Raw genomic sequence first — 26,966 nt, 5'->3', positions numbered from 1 at the left:
GGTTTAAAATACTTCTGTTTTGAACATCACTTCATTTTAAGGCTGTTCTGATCAGTTTTTTTCAAGGTCAACATGGTTATCTAAGTATGTCTTAGATGATAATGTGTATTCATTCCAGACACTTCAGAAAATCACATTCAGGGAAGGATTTCATTTGCAGCTCTTCTTTGTTAAACAAATCTATTCACTTCACACATACTTGCCTTTTGACTGATTTTATCAGCTGACTAGCTGGCCACCTAGTTACTATCCCAGTAGACTATGGCTTCCCCTCTTCATGATACTATTTAAATATTTCAACACTTAACATTTACTTGCTGTTTCACTCGGTCTCTCTTACCTGTTAACCTCTGCCAGAGTTTCCTCCTTTTGATAGTCACTGCGAGTTGCAGTGTCTTCCTTGATGTGCCTGTAATAATTATGATGGTTTTGTAATAAATAATCCCTAAATAATAGGATTAAAGTGCTTTGGCCAACGAGCAACTCCCCTTCAGCCTGACAGCAGGAATGGGTGTGTCCGGGGCAGTGAGCTCGGGGGATCCCTGCCTTTCTGGATGCCCTTTAACCCCATTTTTTTTGTGTTACCCACTATCCTACGGATTTCTGGGAAAAGCGTCTGTTTCATCCTGCTTTCCCAGGTTCTCCCTGCCTGCCTTCTGACAGTACTTGCAAAATAGACCGGGTTTAACTGAGGTAACTACTACGTGATTTACATAGTGAACGCTACCAAAAATCACCCATAAAAGAGATACTCGCTTCATCTCATTCGTACCTGGGAAGTATCATTTCTTAGTTCAAAAGCGCCTTCACGCGGACGAATGTATCTAAACAAACCCTGAAAGCGAACTTCTAGCAGCGTTTCCACAGCGAGAACTCGCTCCACCCCCCGCCCGAGCTCTCCTCAGCCCCGCCACAGGTGGCGGCCCGGCTTCGCGCGAGGGCGCCGAAAGCTGACGGGAAGCGTAACGCGGAAAACTCTTTTCTTTCCCACAGGCAACGACCCAACCTACACCCCACAACCCCTTCCACCGGCAACAGACCCCACAACCAGAAGCGCGGGAACCCGTGAGATGGCAAACCCTGCCCTCCCCTCAGCCGCTAATGGCCGCGCGCCGCGCCGCGCCGCACGCATGCGCAACGGGACGGATTGCGCGGCCTGGGTAGCGCGCATGCGCGGCGGCGGGCTGACGGGCCGGGAAGTGGCGTTGGGGCGGGGCTGGATTTGAACCGGGCGGCGGGCGAGCGGCGGCCGCGTAGTTCCCATGGCCAAGCAGCTCGGCCGGGACCAGCAGGGTATCACCCTGCGGGGCAGCGCCGAGATTGTGGCCGAGTTTTTCTGTAAGGAGCCTGCGGGGAAAGGCGGGCTCGGGGAGCCGGGTGGGAGGACGGGCGGGTGGTTGGCCTGCTGCGGGGAGACATGGCCGCCGGCGGGGGGGCCCGGCCGCCTCACGCGCACACACCCCTTCCGCCTGTGTTGCAGCCTACGGGATCAACAGCATCCTCTACCAGCGGGGCATCTACCCCCCCGAGACCTTCACCCGCGTCCAGAAATATGGGCTCACCCTCCTCGTCACCACCGACCCCGAGCTGAAGAACTACCTCAACAACGTGGTGGAGCAGATGAAAGGTGGCGGGGGGTAGCGGGGGGATGAGGGGTCCCTGCAAACTGCTGGCGGGAGGCTGCCTTGCCCTCCTTGCTGTGTCTGCTGATGGTTCTGGTTTTTCTCGCGCTGCAATTAACTGCTGTGGCTTCTTTCAGAGTGGCTGTACAAGTGCATCGTGCAGCGCCTGGTGGTGGTGATCTCGAGTATCGAGAACAACGAGGTTCTGGAGCGGTGGCAGTTCGACATAGAGTGTGACAAAACTGCAAAGGATGAGAGGTGAGTTAGAGTGTTCCTCTGTGCCTGCTCTTCCCTATCCCTGGTTGCTGTGCAGGCACGAGGTAAAGGCCATGTGTATCAGCACTGTTCTGGTGCCTCAGAACAGGTGAGAGGGCCTTTTCTCAGTGTGAGCACCAAACCTACTACCGCTCTTACTGTTGTTCCTTCTGTTTGTCTGTCAACCAGTCATTATATGCTTGAAGCATACATAATCCTCAGGTGGGGGGTTTGCTTTGGTTTGTTTTTTAAAGCATCAGATCAAAAATTGATTTTTAATCTTCAACAAAGCATGTAAAAATCCTGTATTGGGTACATGCCCTAAAAAACTACTACTTTCCTTGTTACGCCCAAATGTTCTCATCCGTTCTGGACTAAGAATAAATGTAACTTCCTTACAAACATGGTGAAGCTTCATAAACATCAATAAAGGGAAAATGACTATGACAACTTTTCTAAGCTTGTCTACCTAGGGCTTAAAAGATTGTCACTACTATAAAAACAAAATATAGCAAACAGACCAACAGAGCTTAATAGAGAGAACTGTATTTAAAGAAAACTGTCAGTATAGTAGAAGCTTGCTTTCTTAACAGTTTTCCTATTTTTGCAGCGCACCACGAGAAAAATCTCAGAAAGCTATTCAGGATGAAATTCGATCTGTTATCAGACAAATAACGGCCACAGTAACTTTCCTGCCACTGTTGGAAACTGCCTGTGAGTATTCTGAACTTCACTAAAGAAATCAAACCTTTCTTTTGGAAAACCTCAACAACTTTTACACTTTAGAAAACATTTTCTGTTAATTTTCTGGGACTTTTTAATTATTACATGTCATATACTACCACATTTTGGAAACAGCATTTTGTTAGACCGAGTTCATATCTCTTGCAATTGTGTACAGTATGGAAAACAGTATGTTGGATCAAATACTCTTAAGAATTATCCTATGGTGGTTTCTTGCACAACAAACAGTAAAAATAATTGCAAATGTAAATACTGTGTGCCATCTCATTAAACAACTTGGAGCAACTTCATTTAAAGGGACTATAGTACTTTCTCCCAAAAATATTTAAAAGCTTTTTTAGTCCAAAGGACAGAACTCTGGGTGGCTTAACTAACTTCATGACACTAGTACGTGTACTCTGAGGAACATCAGTTTTCATAAATAAACTATTTGGTGACTCTAGCTGTGGACAGGCTTGTATAAATAACCACTGAGTTCATATGAAGGGTTACGTAAAGCTCAGCTCCACAGCATTTTAACATTTAAAACTTGAGAAAACTAAAATGGCTACGTTAATATAACCAGGACTTGTTTTCATGTTTTAACTACTATTTTTTTTTTTCACATAACTAGTATCCAGTGATTTCTGAGAACTTTGGTACGTCTCAAGTTCTAGAAGATGCACTTTAATTTCAAATGTGCCATCTTCTTATATGTGCATTACTGTTAATTTGTTCCTACTTGCTTACAGGTGCCTTTGACTTGCTGATATACACAGATAAAGATTTGGCAGTGCCAGAAAAGTGGGAAGAGTCAGGACCGCAATTCATAGCCAATTCGGAAGAGGTTCGTCTTCGTTCCTTCACTACTACAATCCACAAAGTAAATAGTATGGTGGCTTACAAAAAGGATTCCTTCCCCTAAAACATTGGGGGGGCTGTATATTGTTTCTGTTCATAGTGCAGCTAAGTCACAAACACATCATTACTGTTGCTCTTGCTGAAGTATGATAGAGAATAATGGCAACATGTTTGTCTATGATAATGTGGTGTAATATTAGACTAAGCTGGCATTTTTAAAGAGGTCTAAATAAGGTATTCATAATGAGTTCAATTCATACTTAACTGTATGAGACAAACTGATGTGTTACACTACCGCATTCACTAGAAAAACTGCCTAAATCTAGGATTAAGTGCTAGAATTGTGTTCAGATCCTGTAATTTAGTATTTTAAGATTATTATAAACTTCATTCTATTAGCAGGCTTAATTCTCTCTGGCACTAAAAAAAAAAAAATCTCACTCCTGCCATGCCAGTTCTTCATGTTAAAAGCCTGGGCTGTTTTATTACCAGAAACAATCTTAAAATGAATCACCAGAACAATTCTGAAGTTACCTGTACCTCTTTACAACGAAAGCAGCTGTTTATCAGGTAAATCTTAAATATATGAAGCCTTGTATATTAGCAACTGCTGGAACCTAGTTTTGGGGATGGTGGTGTTCTAAATTGGTGTACGTCTCTAGTGTCTGTCAAGCATTTTTCTATGTTTGTATTCTTGTTTTACAGAATAAAGCTTGAAATTGTATAGTGTTCTGTAATACAGGCTCTGTAGTAATTAATATTATAAAGTTTTTATGGATGCTACATCTTACTTTGGTAACTGTCATAAAACCAAGGGCAGAACTGATACCCTCAATCCCCCCAAATATTGTTACTGTCTCCTCCAAGCCTCAAAACAAGTGTTGTGGAGTCAATATGAAATCCATTTACGGATTAATATGATGTCTTTAAATAACAGTAAAAACAGTCACCATGACCTAATGATTAAGCACACTGTTCCCTCCCACGTTTAGTAAATAGCACCGGACTCTTCCTGCAAGCTTCACCATTTTTGTACTGGAAGAAATTAGGGGTTTAAAACTGTAAGTGTTAACAGAAGTTTCAGGTTCTTCTATGTTTTTCCTTCACCAAATTCACTTCAGCCAGAATATTTAACTTTTCCTGCTCTTCTAGAGTGATGTACAACTCTTCCTGTTATAACAGTATAATTTCAAAAGTTTATTTAAAAAACATTGATTACATATACTCCACCACTGTATTACAAAGTTTCTGGGCTTTCATAACAGGAAACAGTTCTCTCCAGCAGTTTCAATCCAGCAGAGGTGAATCTTTGTATATCAGTAGCACAAAATTATAGCTTTTAAAAATAAACACAATCTAGGTACTTAAAAAAATATTATTCACTACTGGGGCTTGCACTGCAGTAAGAGGAAGAGTTAGTATTTTCTTCTGTCTGTCAGCAGTATTTTTAAACAGGTGACTGCACTACCCATTTACACCTAGAGGAGTTGCACTTCCCCTAGGGAGGACTGGATCAAAGCAGTGAGAGTGCAAGTCAACTGTAACAGAAATTTAAATCGGGAGCTGACAACCGCTGCTTTATACCAAAGATGAGACCAGGAGACGACTGGTACAGGACCAGCAGTAACGAGTAAAAAAGAAAACCCAACTTGTTTTACAGAGATGCAGAAGTCAGATCAGTCTGGGAAATTCAAGTCACTTCTTTCTTGTCCCACATACAATTTATTTTCTTCAAGAAGGACCAGCCCAAAGTCCATCTCCATCATCATCTGTGTATTTTTTCTTTTTTCATAGAGTCACAAACAGTCAAGAGACATAGTGTATCACTGCATAGAGATAACGTCCATGACAACTGTATGTGAAAAGGAACAGGTTATAAATCCTGAAGTTTTCACAAAAACCCTGCAGAACAGGAAACAAGGAAAGAAAAAAACCAAAGCAGTCACATTAGCGCAGTCTCCCAGAAGTCAAGTCTTTATGGAGGTGTCCAATAGGATTTGCTGATACTTAGTGGTACCCACACTCTTCACTAGCTTCCCCTACCTTGAGGGTCACTTCTGTAGCATGAAGAATCAAAACCAAAGGAGCCCCCTCACCTCCAACGGCAGTATAGTTATTCTTAGGAAACCGGATAAAGGATAAGATGTAGAAGTTACACAACAGGCATTCCTCACCTGACTAGTTCAGCTGACGTATAAGCTGGTTGATTGCGTCGCCTCTGCAGCCGGGCTTACCCATTTCTTTAAGGAAACCCACTTTGTTACGTGAAGCATGGCGAGCCACTGACAGATGGAATGGCCATAGAAAGTTTGTGACTTTTTTAAAATATTTCCCAGCTGAGTAGATTTCATGAATAAGGTCTTCAAGGCAAATAATACCACAGTTCCCTGCAGAAAGAAAAAAATAATTAAAAAGCCCAACAAAACAAGCCCCCCCCCCAAACAACACATACAGGAGATGCCCAACTGTATTATCCCTCACGCTACTCCAAAATTGCCAGTCCTCCATATGAACTCTTGCAATATTTTTCTCCCTTCCCTCCCTCTTAGGTCAGATTGCAAATTCTCAGCATCCATCTCTTTCCTTGATTCATCTTTTCATCCTCTTCCTCACCTAAATGTTCCTCTATCAGCATATTGTCTGTCAGAGGTATCCTCTTTTTCTTAATCTTGGCTTGGCCCCGTTTCAGGATGAGCTCTCGTACAGATTTCAGGTTAGGGTGTCTGTACAAAACAAAAATCAGATTCTGTAACAAAGAGACATGACGAAGTGCGAAGTCCCATCCTACTTCTTTGCATAGAGGCGGGAAATTAACCAAGTTATGTTTACAACAACCAGAAAAGGGAGAATAACGAGTTTTACAAACAAAGTTGATGAAGTTTTGACCATTACTGGAAAACCCAGCTATGGATTTGTGATAATAGATGAAGAATCAAAAAGCTATGATATTTACATACAAACTACTATCAAGTCATGTGACTGGTACTTACCCCCATGCTACATAAGGTTCCACAATCCGCAGCATCTTCAGTGATAACGGAGTCAGTTTAACAAATGTTCCAGTGAAATTTCTTCTCAGCCGCAGCAACTCAATCACTCTTTTCACCCTCCTATTCACTCCCTTAATGCTGAGTCGGAAAAAAAAAATACTATTAGTAACCACGTTTTTCTAACAGAGCAACAGAAAGCCTCAGATTACCTGCAAGGAGACACGTTTGGGTTGATCACCCTTCCTTTGCTTAGAAATGATACGACAGCTACAAATGGTAGCAATAATAAAGGTACGGAGTAACAAAAGTTTCTTACTCTGCAATCCGAACAACAAAGGCTAGTTTGTGCTCCTGAGGTGCAGCTGTCTGTCCAGGTCTCTGCTCCATGCGCCTCAGCCGGACATCATCTCGGTGTTTGCGCCATGAATCTCGAACAAAAGCCTCAAGACGTTTAAACTGGATTTGTTTCCCCCTCTGGAGCTAAAAACGAAGGATAAGAAATCATTACCCTTCCCAGTAACTTTAGAAGTTTGCATCTCAAAGGCCAAGTGAACTTCAGAACTTCACGAACTATGCTTTTTCAGTTTGGGAGGCAGTAAGAAGAGAATAAATTATATAATCTAAGCCCAAGGGAGACAGAACTGAGGGGCAACACATAAACTTACAAGCAGCTAGCTATAATTTATGAGCAGCAAACAAAATTATTCCCCAGGAAAAAAAAAAAAAAAAAATCGGGAAAAACAGAGCAAGACCCAAAATACTTCTAGGCATAGGAGAAATCAAATGGAAGCAGACAGATGTTCCAACTACATACACAGCTCAGCCAGTCACTGGAAGAGCCAGAAACAACATATATATGTGCGTAAAACAGCTGCTACAGCAATACCCTAATATGCCTCAAAATTACAATCTGACAGAAAATAACTGGGTTTAAAATCTTCTTCTATAAAGGCACACATGCAAAAAAAACATCCTAGCATTCAAATAACTATTAAGTATTACTAATTTAAACACAGAACATCCATCTCACTTGAAAAAAAAATTTTCAAAATTATGGGAAAATTTCAAGCTTTCTTAAAATTAAAAAGACGTTTAAGTGCCTATCTTTAGCTCAGGAACAAATACAGCTACCTAAATCATAGGGCTTTCTCATATCAACAGGAGCTGAATGTGCATGGCAGTTACCAAATAACATTTTTAGATACATTACTGGTTAAATTATTTGGCTATTTTAAAATTAAGGTATCTAATCTGTATTTTCTGTCCTATTTCATCTTGTAACTCACCCACGAAATTGGTTTGAATTTTCAAAGCAGATAGGCCTGATCAAGATCTCATCACTAATGTCATTTTTCTAACAAGAATCTTAAAAGGGTGGCTATTGAACATTATTGCTTATGCTTCCGCATCCATCCTTGGAAACACAGAAAGCCATTCGTATATTTAAAAACATAAACACAGCATTTAACAAAACCAGCAGAGGTTTTGCACATAATCCTACCAACTCTACAAATTCACTGGGAAAGCTTCAAGCCGCTTCCAAGACAGAAGCCTGCTGCATTGGCTGAGATGCAGCACAACAGCTCTCAAATTCTGAGGCAGAAAGGTTTGCTGGGCTCTGCCAGTCTGGAAACCACACACACTGCGCAGGGAGTCACCCCTGCAGACCCACCCCAGCCTTTTCCCCCCGCGACAGCCCGGCTCACGACCCGCCGCCACCCCCAGACCGCCGGACAACACCGACCCCTCCGCCCCGTCAGCTCTCGGCTGCACCCCCGGGCCGCGACCTCCCGCCCCGGGCCCCTCTCCCCGCGGCCAGCCCCTACCTTCCGCTTGTTGAGAAGCGCCTGCTTGGCCTGGGTGGCCTTGATGGCCTGGTAGGCCTTCCTCTTCTTCAGCAAGTTCTCCGGCACCAGCGGGATCCGCCGCCTCGGCCTGCGGGGCGGGAGAAGCCGGTCACATCCAGCAGCACCGCACCCCGACCCCCCGGGACTCCCCCGCCGCCGCCACCCCGAGCCCCCGCTACCGCGTAGTCCCCGCGGATGGCGGCAGATCCCCCCACCCGCCGCTCCGCCACACTCACTCCTCCTCCGCCATCTTGCCGAGATTGCCGCGCATGCGCAGGGGCGGGGCGGTGTGATGGCCGCCCTGTCTGTGGACGTCGTCGTTTCTCCTCCCTCAGCAAAGACCCTGAAGTGCACACGGAGACGTTCGGCCGGTGAGGGGAAGAACGACTCTTTGTTGTCCAGATCACGCGCTCTCTGCAGAAACAGAAGCCGCTGCAGAGCGGAGACAAAAGCGCCGGGGTGGCCGGGCGGAGGTTTTTCCTCACGCTCGGACTCGCCGCCATTTTGTGGGCGAGTGAGGCGGTACCGGTGTTTGACAACGCTGGAGTGCTTCAGTACCTTCCCTCGCTGCTGCTCCACCCCACTTAAAAGGTGTCAAGGCGAGGGTTAGCCCCGTTGTGAACGCTGAGGAATGGAAATAACAGGTTTGCAGGGGTGTGGCCCCTGAATCTAACTGCTGCCCTCGGCAGCTTGTGCGGCCATTTCCAGAAGACGCTGTCGGCCTGCAGCATGTCCCTTTCCCCAACTCTCCTGAGAGGGATGTCTCACCACACCAGAGGCCTGTGACAGAGAAAAAGCCTTTCAGAAACAGCTTCAGCCCCTCACCCCTGAGCTTCACCAGGAGGAACAGACCATTTTCTCTCACTGGTGGCTTCCAAGCACAGTGGTCCTGCCCTCAAAGAGCAGGTCCTGCCTGAAGGGCCAAGTAGGCCCAAGCGAGGACTTGTGGGTCACATAGCGTACCTGAACTGTAGGTGGGCAGCTGGCCACAGATGCTTTTGTGAAAAGGATCTCAAACGTGGTCCTGTAGAGCGGGAAGAGAGAACTGCCTCACCTCTTGGGCAACACGTCACGTCCAGCCTCGCTGGAGAGCGGGGTGGTTACAGAGCAAAGGGCTGGGATGGGGAGTTGCCGTGCAGAACTGTAAGCCTTCAAGAGAAGGGGAAATTGGCACAAGCGGTTTGTACATCTCGCCCGTAGATGGTGCCATCGCCTCACGCTAAGGGGATGTTGTTGCCTCTGATGGAGTTGTATTCATGTTCTGCAGGCTCCTCTTTGCCATGTGGGGTGGAAGAGGGATGTGTGCATATACACTGGACTTGTGACTTTCATTGCATCTCTAATCAATTTGATTTACACCATCCATGGTTTCCTCTTCAAGTTAACATTTGAGAGCTTGAACCTTTCACTAGAAAGCTCAGTGATGTCAGGCTTTAACTGCTCACCTCAACAAAGCTGCAAACCTTTACGACACTGTAAATTAGACCACTTCTATTTTGACACCTCATACTTGAATATCTATTTAGCAATGTGATCCCACATTCCAGTACCTGCTCAGGCATATGCTCTGCAAAGAACACATCCCCCAGTGAGCAAACCCAGCTTCCTATCAACTATTCTCTGATGCGACTTTTGGGATAATGAGACAGAAAGCAACGAGCCTGTGAAATAAATCGTATGAAACTTTCACTGAGGAAACCAGAAGCAAGTCCATAACTACATAAATTTCACTCTGACATTACGGTAAGCTGCTCCACATAAAAATAGCCGAAATCTCTGGTAGCTCTCGACAGAAAATGTGGACCATCTATATCTACAAATGAATGTGCTTTGTTTAACAGAAGGGAAATGCAAACGGGATCTCAAATGTTTCATTATTAATGGTAAGGAAACAATAAGTAAGTAAATATTTCAAGCACCGTTGCTATGAAATGTCACACAGCATAGCAGCACGCCTAGGCTGACTTGTTAAATTTTAACTAATAGTTATATTAATGAATGACTATTCAAATGCCCTTGTTTGCAGGGTTATTCAAGAAAACTATTCTCACTTTCCTATGTAGTAAGCTGTGATAAACTGACCTTCAGCATTCTGAATTCCTATTCTCTTCTTTTTTCTTGACAACGCCTTACATTTTCTGAGATTTCCATAAACTATTACAGACAAATCCAATGACTGTGCGCTTACAATAGTCACCATCCATCAGTGATGGATTAAATGATTTCTCCTAGTTTATAGGCCATTCAGAACAATAGGTAAAATCCTTTTAAAAAAAAAACGGATATTTAGTCATGCCCCTTTCAGTCATTGCCATTCAATGACAACAAACTGGCTCCCCATCAATATTTTTGATGAAGCTCCAATGTAAGTGCATTTTCTCCATTCTTCACCAAAGCATCTCAGATAAGGCTCAGAACCCACCCAAGGAAATTATTTTTTAAAACAAGGTTTCATATAATTCAAAAAGGCCTGTTAGTTTGGGGAGGGTGAGAGGGGATGTGTTGTATCAGAAATGTCATCCATAAAGCAAGCCAGAAAAACACGTATCTTTTCATCAGCAGAATAGAATGTAGCCCTTTATTTCCTGTACTGCACAGAGGCTTTTTGCACTTCCATTTCAAAATTATATATATAAAAAAAATCAGAATATATTTTTTAGCAAAGCATCTTATCTTTTGATACTACCTGCAGCAGGTCTTCTATGCTGTTTTGAGGAGATGGTGTTTGAAAGATTGAATGAAGAGTTCAATATCCAAATGCTGCAGGTATCTTTCCAGAATGGGCAGGTTTTTTCTCCATCCTAGAAGGGAAGAATTTAAAAAAAATATATCTCTCAGAAAGCTAGGTCCTGCTTTGTCTGAGCTGCTTGCCTTTGTAAATAAAACTTGGAATATTTTACAGATGACAAAGTGACCCTGCTGTAATCACACCAATCCACATTGGAGTCCTGCTGCAGTACACTCACAAATCACTGCCACAGTTTTTGCCTACCTTGGCTTGAAACTCTTCACAGTGCAGCTATAATACCATTAGGTCCTGTAGACCTAGCCAAAAGCAGGTCCCTTCACTATGCTTGGGACATTAGAGCAAATGAAAGCAAACAGATCTCCTCCCTTTTGTTCTGCTGCAGGCCTTACAGGACTCATGTTCTCTAGCATTGTGTCTTGTCTTTTATTGTGATGCTTCAGACTGGTATTTTGTGTCATGTATTTTAATGTTTATTTTTTATTACCTTATTCATGGATACAAATGCACAGACATAGAAAATACAGAAATAGCAAACTCATGCTGATGGGTGTGAATCTCACAAAAGGAGATGCTGTTGCTTTGTTTCATTGTTGTATGGGTGTAGTCCTCTTCGACTAAGTGACCACACCTCTTGTTTGGATTAAACATTTAAGGCTATTTTCTCACTGCAGTAGAAACAAATTGCGTGGACTTTATCCACAGCTTAAATCTTCACTTTCATTATGCCAAAGGCCTAGCTTTCTGAAAGTATCTGAATGTCCATCTCTTTCCATCAGCTGAGATGTTTGCTATTTGGTGTACAGACCATTGGTTTTGGATACATTATTTTTGATGTTGAACTGTACACGGATGTGGAAGGAATAAGTTTTATGCAAAGTTTTGGTCATCTGCATTGCTGAGCTGTTTATACAGTCATGCAATGATGGCAGTCGTGGACTCTAAATTTCTGAAGTTTTTAATCCTAGACAGCAGTTTATGTCCTCAAAAGGGTATGTTGTGACTTGCCTACATTGATAGAAATGTCTTTCTTTATACTTGCTTCTGTTTAGATACTGCCAGTTATGGTTCTTGTGTTACAGCTTTTCTTAATATTTCTATAATGAAGGGATGGTTAATAGTCATACGAAATATTGCACTGCCGTAGTTACATAACTGTATCTAAGCCATATACCTCTATAAATATAAAGCAAGACAGCATGTCTATGAAGCTGTCACAGTATTCAGACCGGTATTTGATCTGCAGTTTGAAAATGCAACATATGCAGCTTGAAAAAGGAACAAAAACACATTGCAAGTTGAGCACACAAATGTATATAAAAATATATAAAATGCATATATGTGAATTTGTATAAGCAAATGTAAACAAAATGTAAATACAGTTAAGAGTATGTCAAGAACTGACTCATTTTTGTGTGCAAACTTCTAGGGCTCCTGTGATGCAATCTATAGTGCAAAGTAAGAGGAGGGATGATGCTGACCTGACTGCAGAATCAGCGCCTGCATTTCAGAGAGGACAGCTGGGTAAGGAAACAAAGGGTGGATAATGACACAGGGACAATGATCCAAAAGCAAAGTCAGCTGTTGAGGTGGGATGTTAGAAGCATCTTGTCCATGAATTTTCTTGCCTTATTTTATTGTCTTACTTTAAGAGAAGAATATAAAGCCCCATTAAATTGATTTCAAATCCCACAAAATCTCTATTGACACTGTGTGCAGTCTCAAAAGAGCTGAAGAGCCACGCTTGAAGTCTATCACTCTCACCAGTGAACTGTGCTCCAATCTGAAATCTGTCTGTAATGAATTTCCTATAAAAAGAGCCAAATAATTAAATTCTGTTTATTTTGCCAAACCGTGATCTAATCTTGGGAACATTTCAATGGGTAAAATACCTTGTGATCTTAAATTTTTCCCATTTTCAGATCTTTTAAGGAAAAAGTTTATATGATTTGGAAAGAGGCCCAAGAACTACTCTATACACACACTCAAACCAGTGTTTAACAGAGAAAAAAGCTGGGTGGTCCACGACTTTCTTTCACGAAAATAACAATCATATGGAGATAGACTAATAAAGATATTTTTGTGGAAAGCTGTGAATAGATGCATATTTTTATTCTTTTAAGAATAAGGTTCCTCAACATAGTCATTTTTGTCAGAAATCCTGCAAATCAATTTCATGCCTCAAAAGGAGTAATTTGTGTATAGTGCAGAGACATGGATGAGATTAATGTAGGCGTGTATCCTCAGCCAGTGGCCACCTAATATGTCAAAATGAAAGGTCTAAAAAAGTTAAGGTTTTGGCTTTGTTTCTTCCTGGAAAAAAATGAGTGAGGAAAACCAATTCTGTTAAAAAGAAATGTTTAACATTTTAGATTTTTGCCCTTGTGTTTTCACTGAAGGGATTTGCTTTATTCAGACTTTACAAGTAACCCCTCAAAACTCTATACTTTGTGACCTTGCAATTCATTGGAAAACTACAACTAATTGCATCACCATACCAAGCTGCAGGTGCCTGTATAAAACAATACTAGTGACTGAGTCCAGCCCAGGCACAGGATACACACCTCCTTGATATAGCCCACATGTAATGGGATTTACTACATCTGCATCCACAGTGAGTCCAGCCTGCTTGGCATAACCAAGGTACAGTCACAAGACTTTTCAGGATTTGACCCTAGATATAGCCTCCTAATACATGAGCACAACTTTGATCCAAAAAGGGGTTATATATTTATAATTACTTAAAAAAAAAAAAACAACAATGCCAAAAACTTTCAGAAAAACTTAGCATTATTCTTACATTTTCACTGAGTTCAAAGGAAATAGGATCAGCCAGAACGCAGTATTATTTAAAATACTACTTTCTAAATATTGTGCAATAGGCATCTTATAAATAGATTCAGGTAAGTACATAAATAAAATAAGTCTCCATTGACTACGACAGGGTGATAATTAATAACACACCCATTGCAGCGAGATCATGTTGCTTGCTTCACTCATTGTGGTATACCAATAACCCCATCTTGCAAGCACTTATTTCTGTGAGAAATCCCCCTGGTTTCCATGGCCCCACATTCAACTCTGAACCTCTCCTGCTCTGGGACATTTGCCATGCTGGGCCAAAACTGACTATCTGTGGGAGATAGGAATGCTGCACCTCTCAAGAGGCACACAGTCCTACTTGGTAGGACTGAACATGAAATTATTGCTCAATGCGCTAATTCATTTATGGCTTCATTGTCGTCTTCAAGCTGCCTCCTGTGTAAGACGCAAAGACTTGGCAGCTATAGAATACTTTTTAATGTGGGGAGTTTCCCATGTACACAAGACCAAGTCCTCTAGCACTGCCCCAGTGGAGAGGCTGGCCAAGTTTCTTTAGTAAATGCTACTGCCATGACTTTTCTTTCTTTAGCACAATTAATTTACAAGTATTAATGGAAAATATTCTAACTTTGAAAGCTCAATTTTATAATAACTATTGTGAATACTTAAGCAGAAGAAAAGCAGGCTACTAATAAACCCCTCATATGATTCACAATTCTTGTCCTTGGAAATTATATCTGGAGTTTTAAGTGCTTTTATGTTATGGATATTAAAGTGCAGATTTACATCTGTCAAACTGTTCTGACATTTTCTGTAAGAGTGGTGGTACCTATTTACAAGTTTCCAAAGTGAAACACTTACAAGAAATAAAATGTAATTTCATTTTACTTCTAAAGTACTTGTAAAGGCTTCATTGATGAACCTGGAATAGAAAAATTAATATTTTTAATTACAATAAACAGTGCTGAAAATAATTTCTTTTTCTGTCTTGTCTACAAGACAGTGTACAGTGTCTACAATTTGAGTGTACTACAAATTTAATTTTATCTTTAAAGAAAAGTGGAGGTAAAAATAGACATCATTATATATGGTCTCCGCAGGTCTCTATGACCTCTCTCCTTCCTCCACAGGGATGAAAAGCTATATTTTATTTGAGAAAAACCCAATTGAATTATGTCTGAGATGAAAGACAGTGAGAAAAAAATAGGTGTCTTTCCCACAGTCAGTAATTGGGAATCCTACCTCCTTCTAGATTACTTTTTAGTTGAACCTTTGAGATAAAAATATAACTAATTATGCCATTTAGGTTGCGGAAGCATATTAATAAGTACACCACAGCATGAACTATTCATAAAAATACTACAGACTGGGGAGCCGTAAAAAGAGATGGAATGGAATAACCTAATTAGGGAGTTTATCAATTCAACGTAGACAGCTTAATAGGAAATGCATTGTATACCCAGATATGCTTTCTGTCCTAAATGTCAATGATTCTGCTGCACTGGTGGTGGGGTGGTCAGCAATGAGTTTTATCTTTAAAAAAAATATATAAAAAAAAATTCTTCCTTTATGGTTCTGGTTACCAAGCTACATAAAATCCTTTAAAAAGTTCAGTTTTGGAGATCAAGGGACGGAGCTGTTGTTTCAAGGAGAAACAGAAATCAAAAGAGAATTAAAACATCATAAGTGAGAAGTGTTTGCAGGAATTTATGTAAAATCACAGCAGAATAGTTTTACTGGTTTGTAGGTTGCACTGCTGAGCTCTAAACGAAGCTGTGTTTCTGAGTGCTGTAACAGTGCATGACAATAGGGCTATAAAGATCCTCTCACTTTTTTCCCCTGTTAATTTATGCAGAAAAAGTTTTGCTTGAACATTTTATTTTGCCTACAATTATTTGTGACCACTGCCTAGTCAAGATAAAGATACAGAGTGTTCGTATTTGACCAGGAAATATCAGGCAGGGAAATACAGAGCCCGAAGGATCTAAGTGGTCGCCCATAGCTTTGTCCCAAGCTAGGGGCTGTGTCCCAGCTACTCTGTGCTGCAGGAGCAAGGGAGGGGAGGAGGCACTTGCAGGGTTCTCCTCATGGCACAGCAGAAGACCTTATAAGGCTGAGTGCTGAGGCAATAAGATGGCAGACAAAAGTCAGTAAATAAAAATGCAGCAATGATTTGAAAATTTATATATGAAATGATGGGCTTTAGACTAATTACTAAACTTGGGAGTAGGATTTTAGAATTGCTATAGATAAAATATCAGGTCAATGCTTAGGACAACAAACAGAATAGTAATTGAGAAGAACAGAGCAGAGACAATCATTACATACTGTAACCCCTTACACCCACATTTTGAATGTTACAAGCTTTGGTCAATCCCTCTTTCTTCTGTCTGTCCATCCCATACCTCCGCCCACTTCCCCCCAAGATAGTTTTGGAAAAGGTTCAAAGAAACAAGATCAAAGATATGGAATAGTTTCCATCTGTGGAGCAGTTAAAAAGATTGGACCCTCAAGCTGGAAGAAGGGTGTCTGAGGGAAGATAAAACAGTCTGTAAAATCACAAATAGTGTGATAGTTGCTCCCTTTTTCTTCCAGTACAAGAAGTAGTGAACCTCAGATGAAGGTAGCAGGAGGCAGGTTCGCAACAAATAACAGCTTTTTCCAGCATGTGAACTCAGAGTTAAGACACAGAACTCTTTGCCATCAGATTCTGGGAAAGGCTATATGAACCAAAATTTAGGAGAGGAACTTAACCCTATCATACACTCCTGAGTCTTAGAAAAGCATTGACATGGTACATCTGCCAGCCATTTATATATAATGAAGATGCAAGTTTACATGCCGTTTTCTGTGAAGATACTTTCCTTGCAAAAGACTGGAGATCTGTTTACAATATCGAGCTGGGCTTGCAGATACAGCATTAAATAATTGGATTCTCAAATACTCATAGTGCCTCCTTTGGTCATCTTGGCAAAATACCTCTCCAGTGGCTACCTATCAGATGAATACAAAACATCATTTGAAAATACCACCCAACATGCAACATTTAAGTATCTTACACAACCTACAGCATTCATAACCTAAGTTTTGTAGCACTTTTGACTGTCTTTGCACCTACGTTTTCTTTATATATTTGGGCTATATCATGAAATTTATCCAGTTCAATTCCTGAACAGTTTAAATTTTGCAGTATTCTTTCTTTCTCTACAGAAAGGCAGTGAGACTCCCAACTATTCTTCCATTTCTCGTAATAGGCATGCACTCCATTTTTTCCTACAAAGGGTGCAGATGTTTCTTTCACAACACTCAGTCCGTTTTTGTCCTAAACCTTTTACATACTGATCCTAATACAGATAAGCCAATTAGGAAGGTTGCTGAAAATTAACAAATTACAGCCCTGGAGGTGAACGAAATACAAAAAAAATACCAATCTTATGCCAAAACCCTATTCACCAACAATGTACAAGCCTATAACAAAAAGGAAAACCAAACTGAACAAATCAGAGGGGCCAAATGATCCTGCATTCTCCTCCAGTATTTAAATTTGTGCGAAGATGAGAACAGATAGACAGTTGTAGGTCCAGGTGTTGTTTGTCAAAAAAAGGTCAAATTATCTTTTAATTGTACTGCTACCTGCGTTTTCCCTGCTGTATTGATTTAGGATATTCAAAGGACATCAGTATTTATATGTACATCTCAGGTTTGGGTGTGGTTTATATCAGGTCTCAAGCCCTGCTGATTGTCCCTGCATAAACCGTGCTATCTTGTCTGTCTAATCTCATAGCAATGCCAGTAACACCTCCAAACAAAATTGAGGCAGTTCCATTCCAGGCTTTCTGCCTACTCTCTCTTCCCATGGCAGAGGAAGCCACGATGACTGCTCCTGCTTCCTAACATACTGCATTTTTATTTTGTCCTTGCAGCAGACTGGGTTCTGTGGTGACCTCTGTAATTTTTGCAACAATGCTTACATATGCGACTGAAACATTTTTCACTGCATTCAAGGCATGTGGTAGGTTAGCTATCTGCCACAGAAGCATGCAGTCTCAGCATTGGTAACCCCCTGTCTCTATAAGCCAGTTTTGCGACGCAGAAGAGTTACACATTCCAGCCATGCATCCCTGTCCATGTCCTCCCCTCCCCAGTGGATCTGGCCTTTCCAATAGCTCAGCTCTAAACTTTCCATTTCAACTGAGATCAATCCCATTTTATATTCTCCCTTGCTATTATAGCAAAACATTTGAAAAAGAAGAAAGAAATCGTTTTCTTTGCTTGCATGTAGAAGAATGGCTAATTTAACCTGATTGTATGTCCTTCTCCCCTGTTCAGCTGCACTGCATCCCATTTTCCTGCCTTTGAAGTACATCCTTTTCAGATCTTTAAACAGCCTTGGATGAATGAATCTGTTCTTGCAGCGATCTATTATCACTGGTGTCTGAAAGCTAAAAAGATGAGAAAATTTGCCAAAGATCTGAGAACAGATGGAATTAATGAGAAGGGGATCAAGGCCTTAGTTAGCTCCAGGTACCACTGTCCAGACCACAGCTGTGGAGAGCACTTGCAGCAAGCAATGCCCAGTTGCTTGGTTCCAGCATCTTGGAGCGTTGTCCTTCCAGTTGTAACATTGATCAATCAACTGACAGAGTGAGATTGCAAGGGTGCTCACTCATCTTGAAAGAAAACAGCTTTCACATTGTTCAGTCTAGCGTTATGGGGATAGAAGATGAGGGGCGTGCTTCAACAGGAATAAACCACAAAAATTCAAAGCAACTCTGCTGCTTCTCTGCACTGTGCTTGGCAAGACTTACTTCCCTGACAGTTTTCCACAACCCCCGGCAGGATCAAGGCCTTTCTGTATCAGACACTATATTCTTACATCTAAGAGAGAGTTTCTGACTCAAGAGATTCTACCGAGGAAAAGCTAATAAAGAAAAACCGGGTCCTGTTTCTAAACCAGTCAGCAGGATAACAAGCCTGTCTTGCTAGTTTCAATTTTTTCCACACACATACTAATGATACTGTAAATTATTTTTTTATATGTTATATGAACAAAGGAAAAGGTTCATCATAATTTTTTCCTACTTTTTAATAGTCAGAATAAGCTCCTTCCTGTCAGTACACAACCTCAGCAGTGAAAGAAATTGTTCGGGTGCAGGTGTGCTTCAAACAAATGTTTGTTCTCAAAACAGAATCTTCTTCCTCGGCATCTGACACACTGCAGTTATATCAGAAAAATGCACACACAGAGACTTTTTTTAAAACCAGTTTTGTCAACTCACTGCCTAACTTAAGAGTTAGTGCTATATGAAGAGGCAAAGCTAACTAGCCAGGTAGATTTTATCAAGGAAGAAAAGGCTGTTAAATTTGTGGGAGAGGGAACAATCTGACCTACTTTATGTATATAGTGGTGCTTTCATTTTAGGTGTTTTTAGTCTTCCTAAAGGCAGTGGCCAAGTTCCATATATAGCCAATGTGGAAAGGCTTTATGTATTTGCATACTGCATAATTTAAGTGCTTCAACTTAGGGTCCAATATCTCCCTCTCAAAGCAAAATCATTTTTCACAGCCTTTTAAGCAGGCAACAGAAAATGAAAATAAATACCTTCAAACTCATCCCTTTTCAAAATCTTAAAATCTCTATTCAGAAACATTTTAAAATCTAATATGAAGAAGGAACTGGGAATGGTGGCTTCTCCATCTCTCATTCTCTTCAAATGCAGACTGTCTACCTTTTCAGAAGATAAGCTTGAATGAAAAACACGCTATCTGCAGAATTCAGCACAGAGATAACAAGGCGAAGCGTAACGGATTATCAAAACATGCTGCTCCGACGTGATCTTACTTCTTGTGTCGGAAGAAACGTGGGTCAGTGAAGAGGTGACCGTGCTGAAGCTGGGGCTGTCCGGAGGAGCTCCCCGGCTCCAGGGGCATGCTGTAGCTGTGCCCAACTCCTGCCAGGGCAAGTCCCGGTCCCCTCCCCTCCTTCCCTTTGTACCCTGGTTTCTATGTGAAAAAAAGTGCCTGTGCAGGTCAGGAAAGAGCCACGAAACATTCTTGCCACATCCTAGAGAGGCCGAAGGACTGCAGACTACATTGCGGCATATATCTGTATAGCCCAGGTATATAGTGTAGCCCCCGTATTTCATTTTGATCCAGATAAGCGTTTAATTTGAAGAGCTCACTTCTTCAGAGATACTTCAAAACCTGGAAGGCACTACTGGAATGCAACCCTGTTAGCTGTTTGTAATGATTTGAATAGACACCTGGATTTAGCAGTGTTTTACTATTATTACGGATCACCTACCCGGTGGTTTAAATAAAAATACTTCAAATGATGAATAGCTCATGAATTCCTTACATCACTTTGGAAGTTTCTTTTCCAGAATTTGCATTGTGCGAATGGTGTCTTGTGTATGTTTTTTTTTTTTGCCAATTCTCTTCTCCAGTTTTCAAACCACCACCTGCAAGCTGCTTTCAGAATAATCACATCTACCTATAGAGTGTGAATATTCCTGCCAGTACACATGGGCATTCCACTGCTTTCTCTTCCTACAAACAGAAATTCACTGGAAAGTTAATATACAGCTTTCCATACGGAGCCAAAACAGAAATTTGGGGGTTTTAGTGGAACATATGGAAATTTATCTTTTTTTTTTCCTTCATTCAGCTCTAATTAAAATTAATACCACTTTGGCTCATACTACCACCACTAACAGTAAGAAAATTTGTCGTTCAAACTTCCAGCTTGCTAAGCTAGATGCTGCTGCACATATGGTATGTGTGATCACTAACTGTTCCCGATAAAACCCCATATGGGCTACAACAGCTATGCAACAGTGATGCTTGAGCCTCACTTGCAGTTGTTATTAACTTGTTTCTCAATTTCGCTCTACTTTCAACTAAGAGATACTAACTGTCTAACATCTTTTTTCCCCTTATGCATAGTCTCTTCTCACAGTCATCACAGCTTCTCTAGTAACCACCGCTCAGGTCATTTTTCCTTTCTAACCTGGATTCACACCACTGTCAGCAACACTCCCCTTGCACTGCACCCTACTGGCAAGCCAGCAGTATGAAGGTATTTTCTTTTATGAACAGAAATTTAAACTTTGTTCTGAAAAGGTACAAAGCCTGACTGCTAAACAGCACCCAGCAGAGGCGTGAGCCGCCATCAGACTCAGATCTAGCTGTGGCAGCGTGTGCCCTCAGGGCTGCCGGCATAAGCAGTGAGAGGGAAGCAGCCAGGATGAGCCAGAAGTTGGGGGACAGTGTTGGAGAGATACCTGCAGACATAGGGGATGCAATATTACTCAACATACATGTGTCCGTCAACATACTCATAAACGTGTCCATTTGAAGTCAAAACACATTTTTGTCTGAGCATGGGACATATATCTGAGCTCAGGAAAGACTTCCAGAAGAACAGATGATGTCTAGCCTTGGTTTGGGGAACAGCAAAGGGAAGATCTGTGTCTGTGTTGTGGTGCAGGTGTGGTGTGATGCCTGGCATGTGATCCTGTATGTGCAGGGGCACACCAGTGCCAATCTCCACAGTGGAGACAAAATACTAGGCCACACAGACCACCGGGCTGAGCCAGTACAACTCATAGCTGACCTACGTCTTCTGGGCTGTGACTGAGTGGGCAGCTAGGGAGGACACGCAGCTCCTGACAGAGGGAGCCAGCAGCCCTGGGCCACCAACTCACAAAGGAACAAACACTGCTGTTGCTCTTCACTCTTTTAAGTGGAGTGTCCCTTCCTTGCTGCAGTTCCTGCAAAGGAAAACGCCAAGATATTCTTGAATGAAATCCAAATACATGAAACATGGCTCCCTGACTTGTGCTTTTCTTATCTGCTCCTTCAGATCAAGTGTAATTCATCAGCCCTTTCTTGCAGCCCTCTTTTAATGACAGAAGTCTTATTATACAAAAGCAGCATGGCCAAGATCCATGCATCTTTAACCAGTCTTCTCTGAATATATCATATTCTTACTACATCAGTGGCATTAATAACCACTGCCATACCATGCAGTCATTTGGGAAACTGCACAACCTGCCAGTAAGAAACTTTTCTTCATGTTAATTTCCTACGTGGTCATTAAGCATCTTTCACAAAATACATACAACAGGAAGCATTCTTCTTGTTCTTTTTTTAACTTGATTTTGAATAGAAGTAACTTTTTTTGTTGTTTGTTTGCTTGATAGGTTCTACAGCTGTTGCTGATAAGGTGTGAAATACTCCCTTCCATCACTTCCAAGTTATTTTAAAATCTAGGCCTTAAGTTACCCTTCCCCCAAGCTTAATCCATTTTAATAAGTTTTAGATGCTTATTTTGTTTCTATAATTTATCTCATAAATCTCTTTCTTTGCTTTGGCATACCCTTTGGAAGACACATGCCCAGAGTACATTAAGAATAATAATTACCACTGGTGCAAGTATAACAGTTAAAAGACATTAAATTAGAATTAGTGGGTTTCTGAAATGCAAAGCACATGCTAATGGCAATTGACTTGCTGGAGAAGACAGGGCACAGGTAAGAAATCGAGGGGAGTGTTGCTTCGGTGGCTGTCCATTTTATGCCTGCAGCTTTTCTGCACGTGTCTGGCAGAAATTAAACATGCTATCTGTAGGAGAAGGCTTATAAATGACAAACATGAGAGTATCAGTCTATTGTGAGCCAGCACGTTTTTGTACTTAAAAAATATCAGTGAATGCCTATTAGCAGAGTAAGCTCATCCATGCGTTAAGTTTTAAGGATGTTTAAACAGAGAACTGCCTTACTTAATAGGCAAGCAAGAGTCAGTGTACTGTTCTCTGACCAAGATGAGGAAGATTATTCCCACATATTTTACAGTTTATGCAAGACTTGTGACCAAAACATTTGGCTCTGCACAGTCTGGTTTAAAACTCCTTTGGATGCATCTCCAAGCATTGTAACAAAGTGGTTGCTTCTTCCTTCTCAGTCTCAACAATTGAGCAGGAAGATGGTTGTTGGCCTTTTTCCCCCAGGGTGCTGGCACATCTCAGAAGCATTTCCTCAGACCCTTGGGTTCAAGCTTTCCCGTTTCCAAGCCTCGTCTGGTAGAATTACAAAACTCTTTCAGAAGGGTCTGGTGGTTGTTGGGCTTTCCATATTTTTGTATTGCTTTTATGCTGGTGGTATCTGAGCACTTCATAGAGATTTCATTTTTCATTCTCCTGGCAGGGCCACTGAATCAGAAATTCCATCAACCCTCTAGAGCTGTCCTTCCTTTCACAAATGCACTTTAAACTGAAAAAGATTTGGCTGCATATTCTGACAGCTTGTATTTCACTGTAAAAAGTGATTTAAAAAAATAGAACTATGCTAAATCTTAGTTTGTATAACACTTATTTAATAGGGAGCTATTAAAGGGCAGCTAAAATAGAAACATGCCATTTACCCCAACACTTAATTTCAGCTGAACTTGTGCTCTTTCCAACATAACAGGAGGCCCATGCTAATCCTGTAAAAATGAACTACTTAAGTTACACTAACTTGTTAGTAGTATTTTCATTATGATGGACAAAAAAAAAAAAAAAAAAAAAAAAAAAGAGATGTTTAAGCTGAAATGGCATTTTGTTTGGTAGAGACTCTAAATTCATGTGGAGGAAGAACAACAGAAGGAGTAGGTGTCCACAGAAACCTGGAAAGGATGCAGAGCCAGCATCTCAGCTGATGAAAGTGATCCCCTGGCTTCCACGGCAGAACCAGGTACATCCGTAACAAACGGGCGTGGGCTGTAAACTGTAACATGCTTTAACTCTTCTGAACTCTCATACAACTATTTTGTATTTGTAGAGGTACTACACAGTTTGTCAGAAAAATAGCTAAAAGTTACTGTTCTGCCCAGGTAAAAATAAGTTGTATGTGACAGTTTAAAAGTCAAAAAGGGTCCAAGAAGAAGCAGCCCTAGAAATGGATCTTTACTTTCCAAATCTTACAACAGCAAGTGAGAAAATCTTTGCGACAGAGTAATCACTGACAAAGAGCTATGTTTCCCCAGAAAAGGTCTTAACCTCTCCAAATGACTCGGGGGTCACTTGAAAATGAGGAGAAACCTGCTGTGGTGACCAGTTCTGTACACTTTATCACAAGCTGTAGGAATTTCCCATAATTATGCTTTGCAAGTAAATTACTATCAACATAACAAACACATCCAGACATTAAATGTGAACAGAGATATTTCTGGGATCTTTGAAGAGGGAGAAAATGTAATGCAGTTAGGGTTGCTCAGAAGATAGCCATAAAAGAACTTCCTGTTTGAAAGGGTTTTGCCCACATCTCCTACCAAGAAAAATAATAAACAATAATTGGGATTTCTACCAGGCCTTTGAACCAAGGAGTTTACAGAACAAAACAAACAACAAAATAAGGAATTCCTTTCTAGTTTTCCACGTTTTTGTTTTGTTTTATAATCAGGGACTCAAAGGCAATGCTCTAACTTCAAGCCGTGCCTCTTGGTGGGGGATGGTGCTGATGTTCACAGCACCCATCAGGGATGCTGGAAAGACTGTGCCTGATGCAGACAAGAAGCCTGTGGTCATCCACCCTCTACGATATAACCAAAATCCCTCAGGGCTGGCGCAGGGAGACCCGCTTCGCTTTGTGTGCTTTTCTTAGAGGGGTAACCTGTCCCATTTGAAGGATTTGAAACAGATGGGGGGGCCAGAACATGCCCAGTCTTCCTGGAGATAAGAGCTCAGCTCAGATAAGAGCTACAGTTCCCTTCTCTTCCAAATTTCAAGTCTGAGCACAATCATGTGGACTGCTGCCTCTGTTTAAGAGCAAATTGATTACAGGCATATTGGAAATGTGAACAAATTAAAGCCTTCTTTCTTTATGTATTTGTGTCCTCTGGTTTAAATTTCCTGAGAGAAGATGGACAATTAAAACTAGACAGTTTGTGACACAGAATTTCCTAGCGACTGTAAGTAGCTGTGCTAGAGCCAACACATGGCTGTGAGAAGGCATCATCCAACCAGGCAACCAGAAGCTTGTAAAAGAATAATTGAAAGGATTAACAAGGAGTACCATATGCTCACAATTTGGACCTGGCCACAGGCAATACAGAATATGCAGAGATTTCTAGTGCAGCACAAGGCCAGAAAAGGTCACGAGTGCTGATATCTCTAGAAGCCAAGAGAATAAATCTCAAATGAAAAAGAGTAGCTATATGTAGGACATGGGCGTTACTTGATGAAGGATCCGGACAGATAAGTCCTAAAGGATTTGACTACATCTGTTCAAGACATTTCTGCAAATCCAGCTGTGAGTGGCTGGGGACAGATCAGGAATTGTTCCTTCGCCTCAGCCACCACTGTTTGCAGCCCAGTTTTTAAGCTAGCACACTCCACCTCTGCAAGTTTTTTTTGCTAAAACAAGGACTTTTAACTGGAGTGTCAACAATGAAGACATGTATCCTGCTCTGACTCTGTTGCAGTAGAGCAGGCAATGCTGGGCTGCTCCACTGTGGGCAGCACTGCCAGGAGCTGCTGCCAGCTCAACTTTTAGGGTCCCGTGGGAGGTATAAGGATAGTCTTGTTAGGGCAGTGTTGCTGGCTTACCGCAGACTTGGTGCATGACAGTAAGCGCCTCCTGTATCACTACACCCCGAGCAAACACAAGTGAGGTCATGGGAGAGGAAGCTTCTTCCAGGTCATGCCCAGACACACCAGGGCTGTTCACAGCCTGGCCTAGAAAAGGAGATGAGAGCTGCTTCTGACAGGCTTGCACTTTCTTTCATCTTATTGTCCGCCTAGAAACAACACACCTGAAGAAATAAACCCAATAAAAAACAGAGATAAGGTGTTTAAGTGTCAGTATGCCCTTTTACTCTAAGATAAACAGTTAAACTCCTCCCAAAATATCTGAACACAAAGCTGCTTTTGTGACAGAAAGTTCAGTAAAGATGTGGGACTCAACTCTTCTGCATACTGAATTCTCTTCTGTGAGCTCATAGCCAAGAACAGGACACACCAGGAGAGCCTAAACCCTGACAGTACAGCAGAGGTAAAGCAGTGCTTGCCTGCTATATAAGGAATAGATCTTCAGCCTTGCAATCTCAGCAAAAGGAGGAAGACATACTAATGAAGTACTATAAATACAGAAGTGTTTATAGGACAGGTTATATAACACTTTGAGCTTCATGCCTTCCCCTTCACTGACAAACACCACGAAATGTTTTATTTTACTGCCTCTTTATATTAAAACACCTCTAGTTTTAAAGTCAGAAACTGGGCCAATACATCATGACTTAAAACTACTGATTTAAAACTGAAATTAGTATTCACATGAGCAAAGTGTTTGCTTTTCATTGTGTTCTATTTGCTATTTCTACCATACCTTTTTCCCCCAAATAATATGCATTCTTTCTGTTTTACTGCTGAAAGCAGTAGTATTTCCACAATTTCAGAATGCACTTGAGAGAAAAATTTATATTTTAAAAATGCCCTAATTGGAGCAATACAGTAAAAGGCTTAAGTACTTTTTAAAGATAGGCAGGGTAATAGATGGCATCTGTTCCTTGCAAATAAATGTCAAGTAACAAGCTGACAAGCTTAAAGTAAAAGATGTGAACAGCTTCTAAACAAAGAGGCCAGAAGTTACAGTGGAATAAAGTCTTAAGCCTTTTCTTAATATGTTGTAAGGAAGACAGTCTGGGTTTGCCTGGTTAACTCGAGTAGATGATAGTTAGATCCCCATATAATCCTGAAGTTGAAAGAAAATGCAAATAAAGTGACACTTCATCCCAACCCATCCCAGAAGAGTGAATACAGTAATTACATTGCTGTCTCACGTAGGTTTAACTGCCATGCTAAATATAAGATGACGGCATGTACATTTTTGACATAATAAAGTTTTTGCCGTTTTCTCAAGAAGATGGCGCATTATAATAAATGGATCTGCTACCTCTAGTCTTTAAGGACAGTTTTTCTAAATAGTTTGATTTATAATTGCTCAGTCCTGTGCCGGAAAGGAAGAGGAAGGCCAGCCACGTAGGAAATAGCCGACAAAAAGCCCATGCTGTGGGAGTGCATCCCTGGAGTACATGCATGGGAGGGAGCCAGCTTTGTAGC

General features: G+C 41.4%; 2 protein-coding genes and 1 long non-coding RNA gene across 3 annotated transcripts; 2 read left to right on the top strand and 1 right to left on the bottom strand.

Annotated features, from left to right (window-relative positions):
* Window positions 1-1,262: 1,262 nt before the first annotated feature.
* MAD2L1 (mitotic arrest deficient 2 like 1) lies at window positions 1,263-3,577 on the top strand (the record flags this gene model as incomplete). Its single annotated transcript, XM_082482443.1, has 5 exons — window positions 1,263-1,377; window positions 1,481-1,627; window positions 1,760-1,880; window positions 2,488-2,591; window positions 3,353-3,577. The coding sequence occupies 5 exons, from the start codon at window positions 1,263-1,265 to the stop codon at window positions 3,523-3,525; spliced, it is 660 nt and encodes a 219-aa protein (XP_082338569.1). The 3' UTR covers window positions 3,526-3,577.
* A 1,068-nt stretch (window positions 3,578-4,645) lies between these two features.
* Window positions 4,646-8,827, bottom strand: RPL7L1 (ribosomal protein L7 like 1). Its single transcript, XM_082482708.1, has 7 exons — window positions 8,535-8,827; window positions 8,278-8,386; window positions 6,768-6,931; window positions 6,452-6,589; window positions 6,075-6,184; window positions 5,636-5,848; window positions 4,646-5,363 (listed from the first exon to the last, which is right to left on the bottom strand). Exons 1-6 carry the CDS (start codon window positions 8,567-8,569, stop codon window positions 5,640-5,642), a joined length of 765 nt encoding a protein of 254 aa, XP_082338834.1. The 5' UTR covers window positions 8,570-8,827; the 3' UTR covers window positions 4,646-5,363; window positions 5,636-5,639.
* A 1,124-nt stretch (window positions 8,828-9,951) lies between these two features.
* On the top strand, window positions 9,952-23,627 carry LOC309670960. Its single transcript, XR_014269077.1, has 3 exons — window positions 9,952-10,041; window positions 12,474-12,568; window positions 23,478-23,627. It is a non-coding gene; the product is annotated as an uncharacterized lncRNA (long non-coding RNA).
* Window positions 23,628-26,966: the final 3,339 nt, after the last annotated feature.

Source organism: Vanellus vanellus (assembly GCF_965231255.1).
Source record: "Vanellus vanellus genome assembly, chromosome: 4".
Taxonomy (NCBI): domain Eukaryota; kingdom Metazoa; phylum Chordata; class Aves; order Charadriiformes; family Charadriidae; genus Vanellus; species Vanellus vanellus.
The sequence above is the reverse complement of the archived record's forward strand: the minus strand, read 5'-3'. Positions and strand labels throughout refer to the sequence as shown.

Coding starts and splice junctions, on each gene's coding strand:
- RPL7L1 (XM_082482708.1), bottom strand. CDS start 8,569: ATGCGCGGCAATCTCGGCAAGATGGCGGAGGAGGA. Junction 8,387..8,534: donor GGCAAGATGGCGGAGGAGGA/GTGAGTGTGGCG, acceptor CCCGCCCCGCAG/GCCGAGGCGGCGGATCCCGC. Junction 6,590..6,767: donor TTTGTTGTTCGGATTGCAGA/GTAAGAAACTTT, acceptor TTTCCGACTCAG/CATTAAGGGAGTGAATAGGA.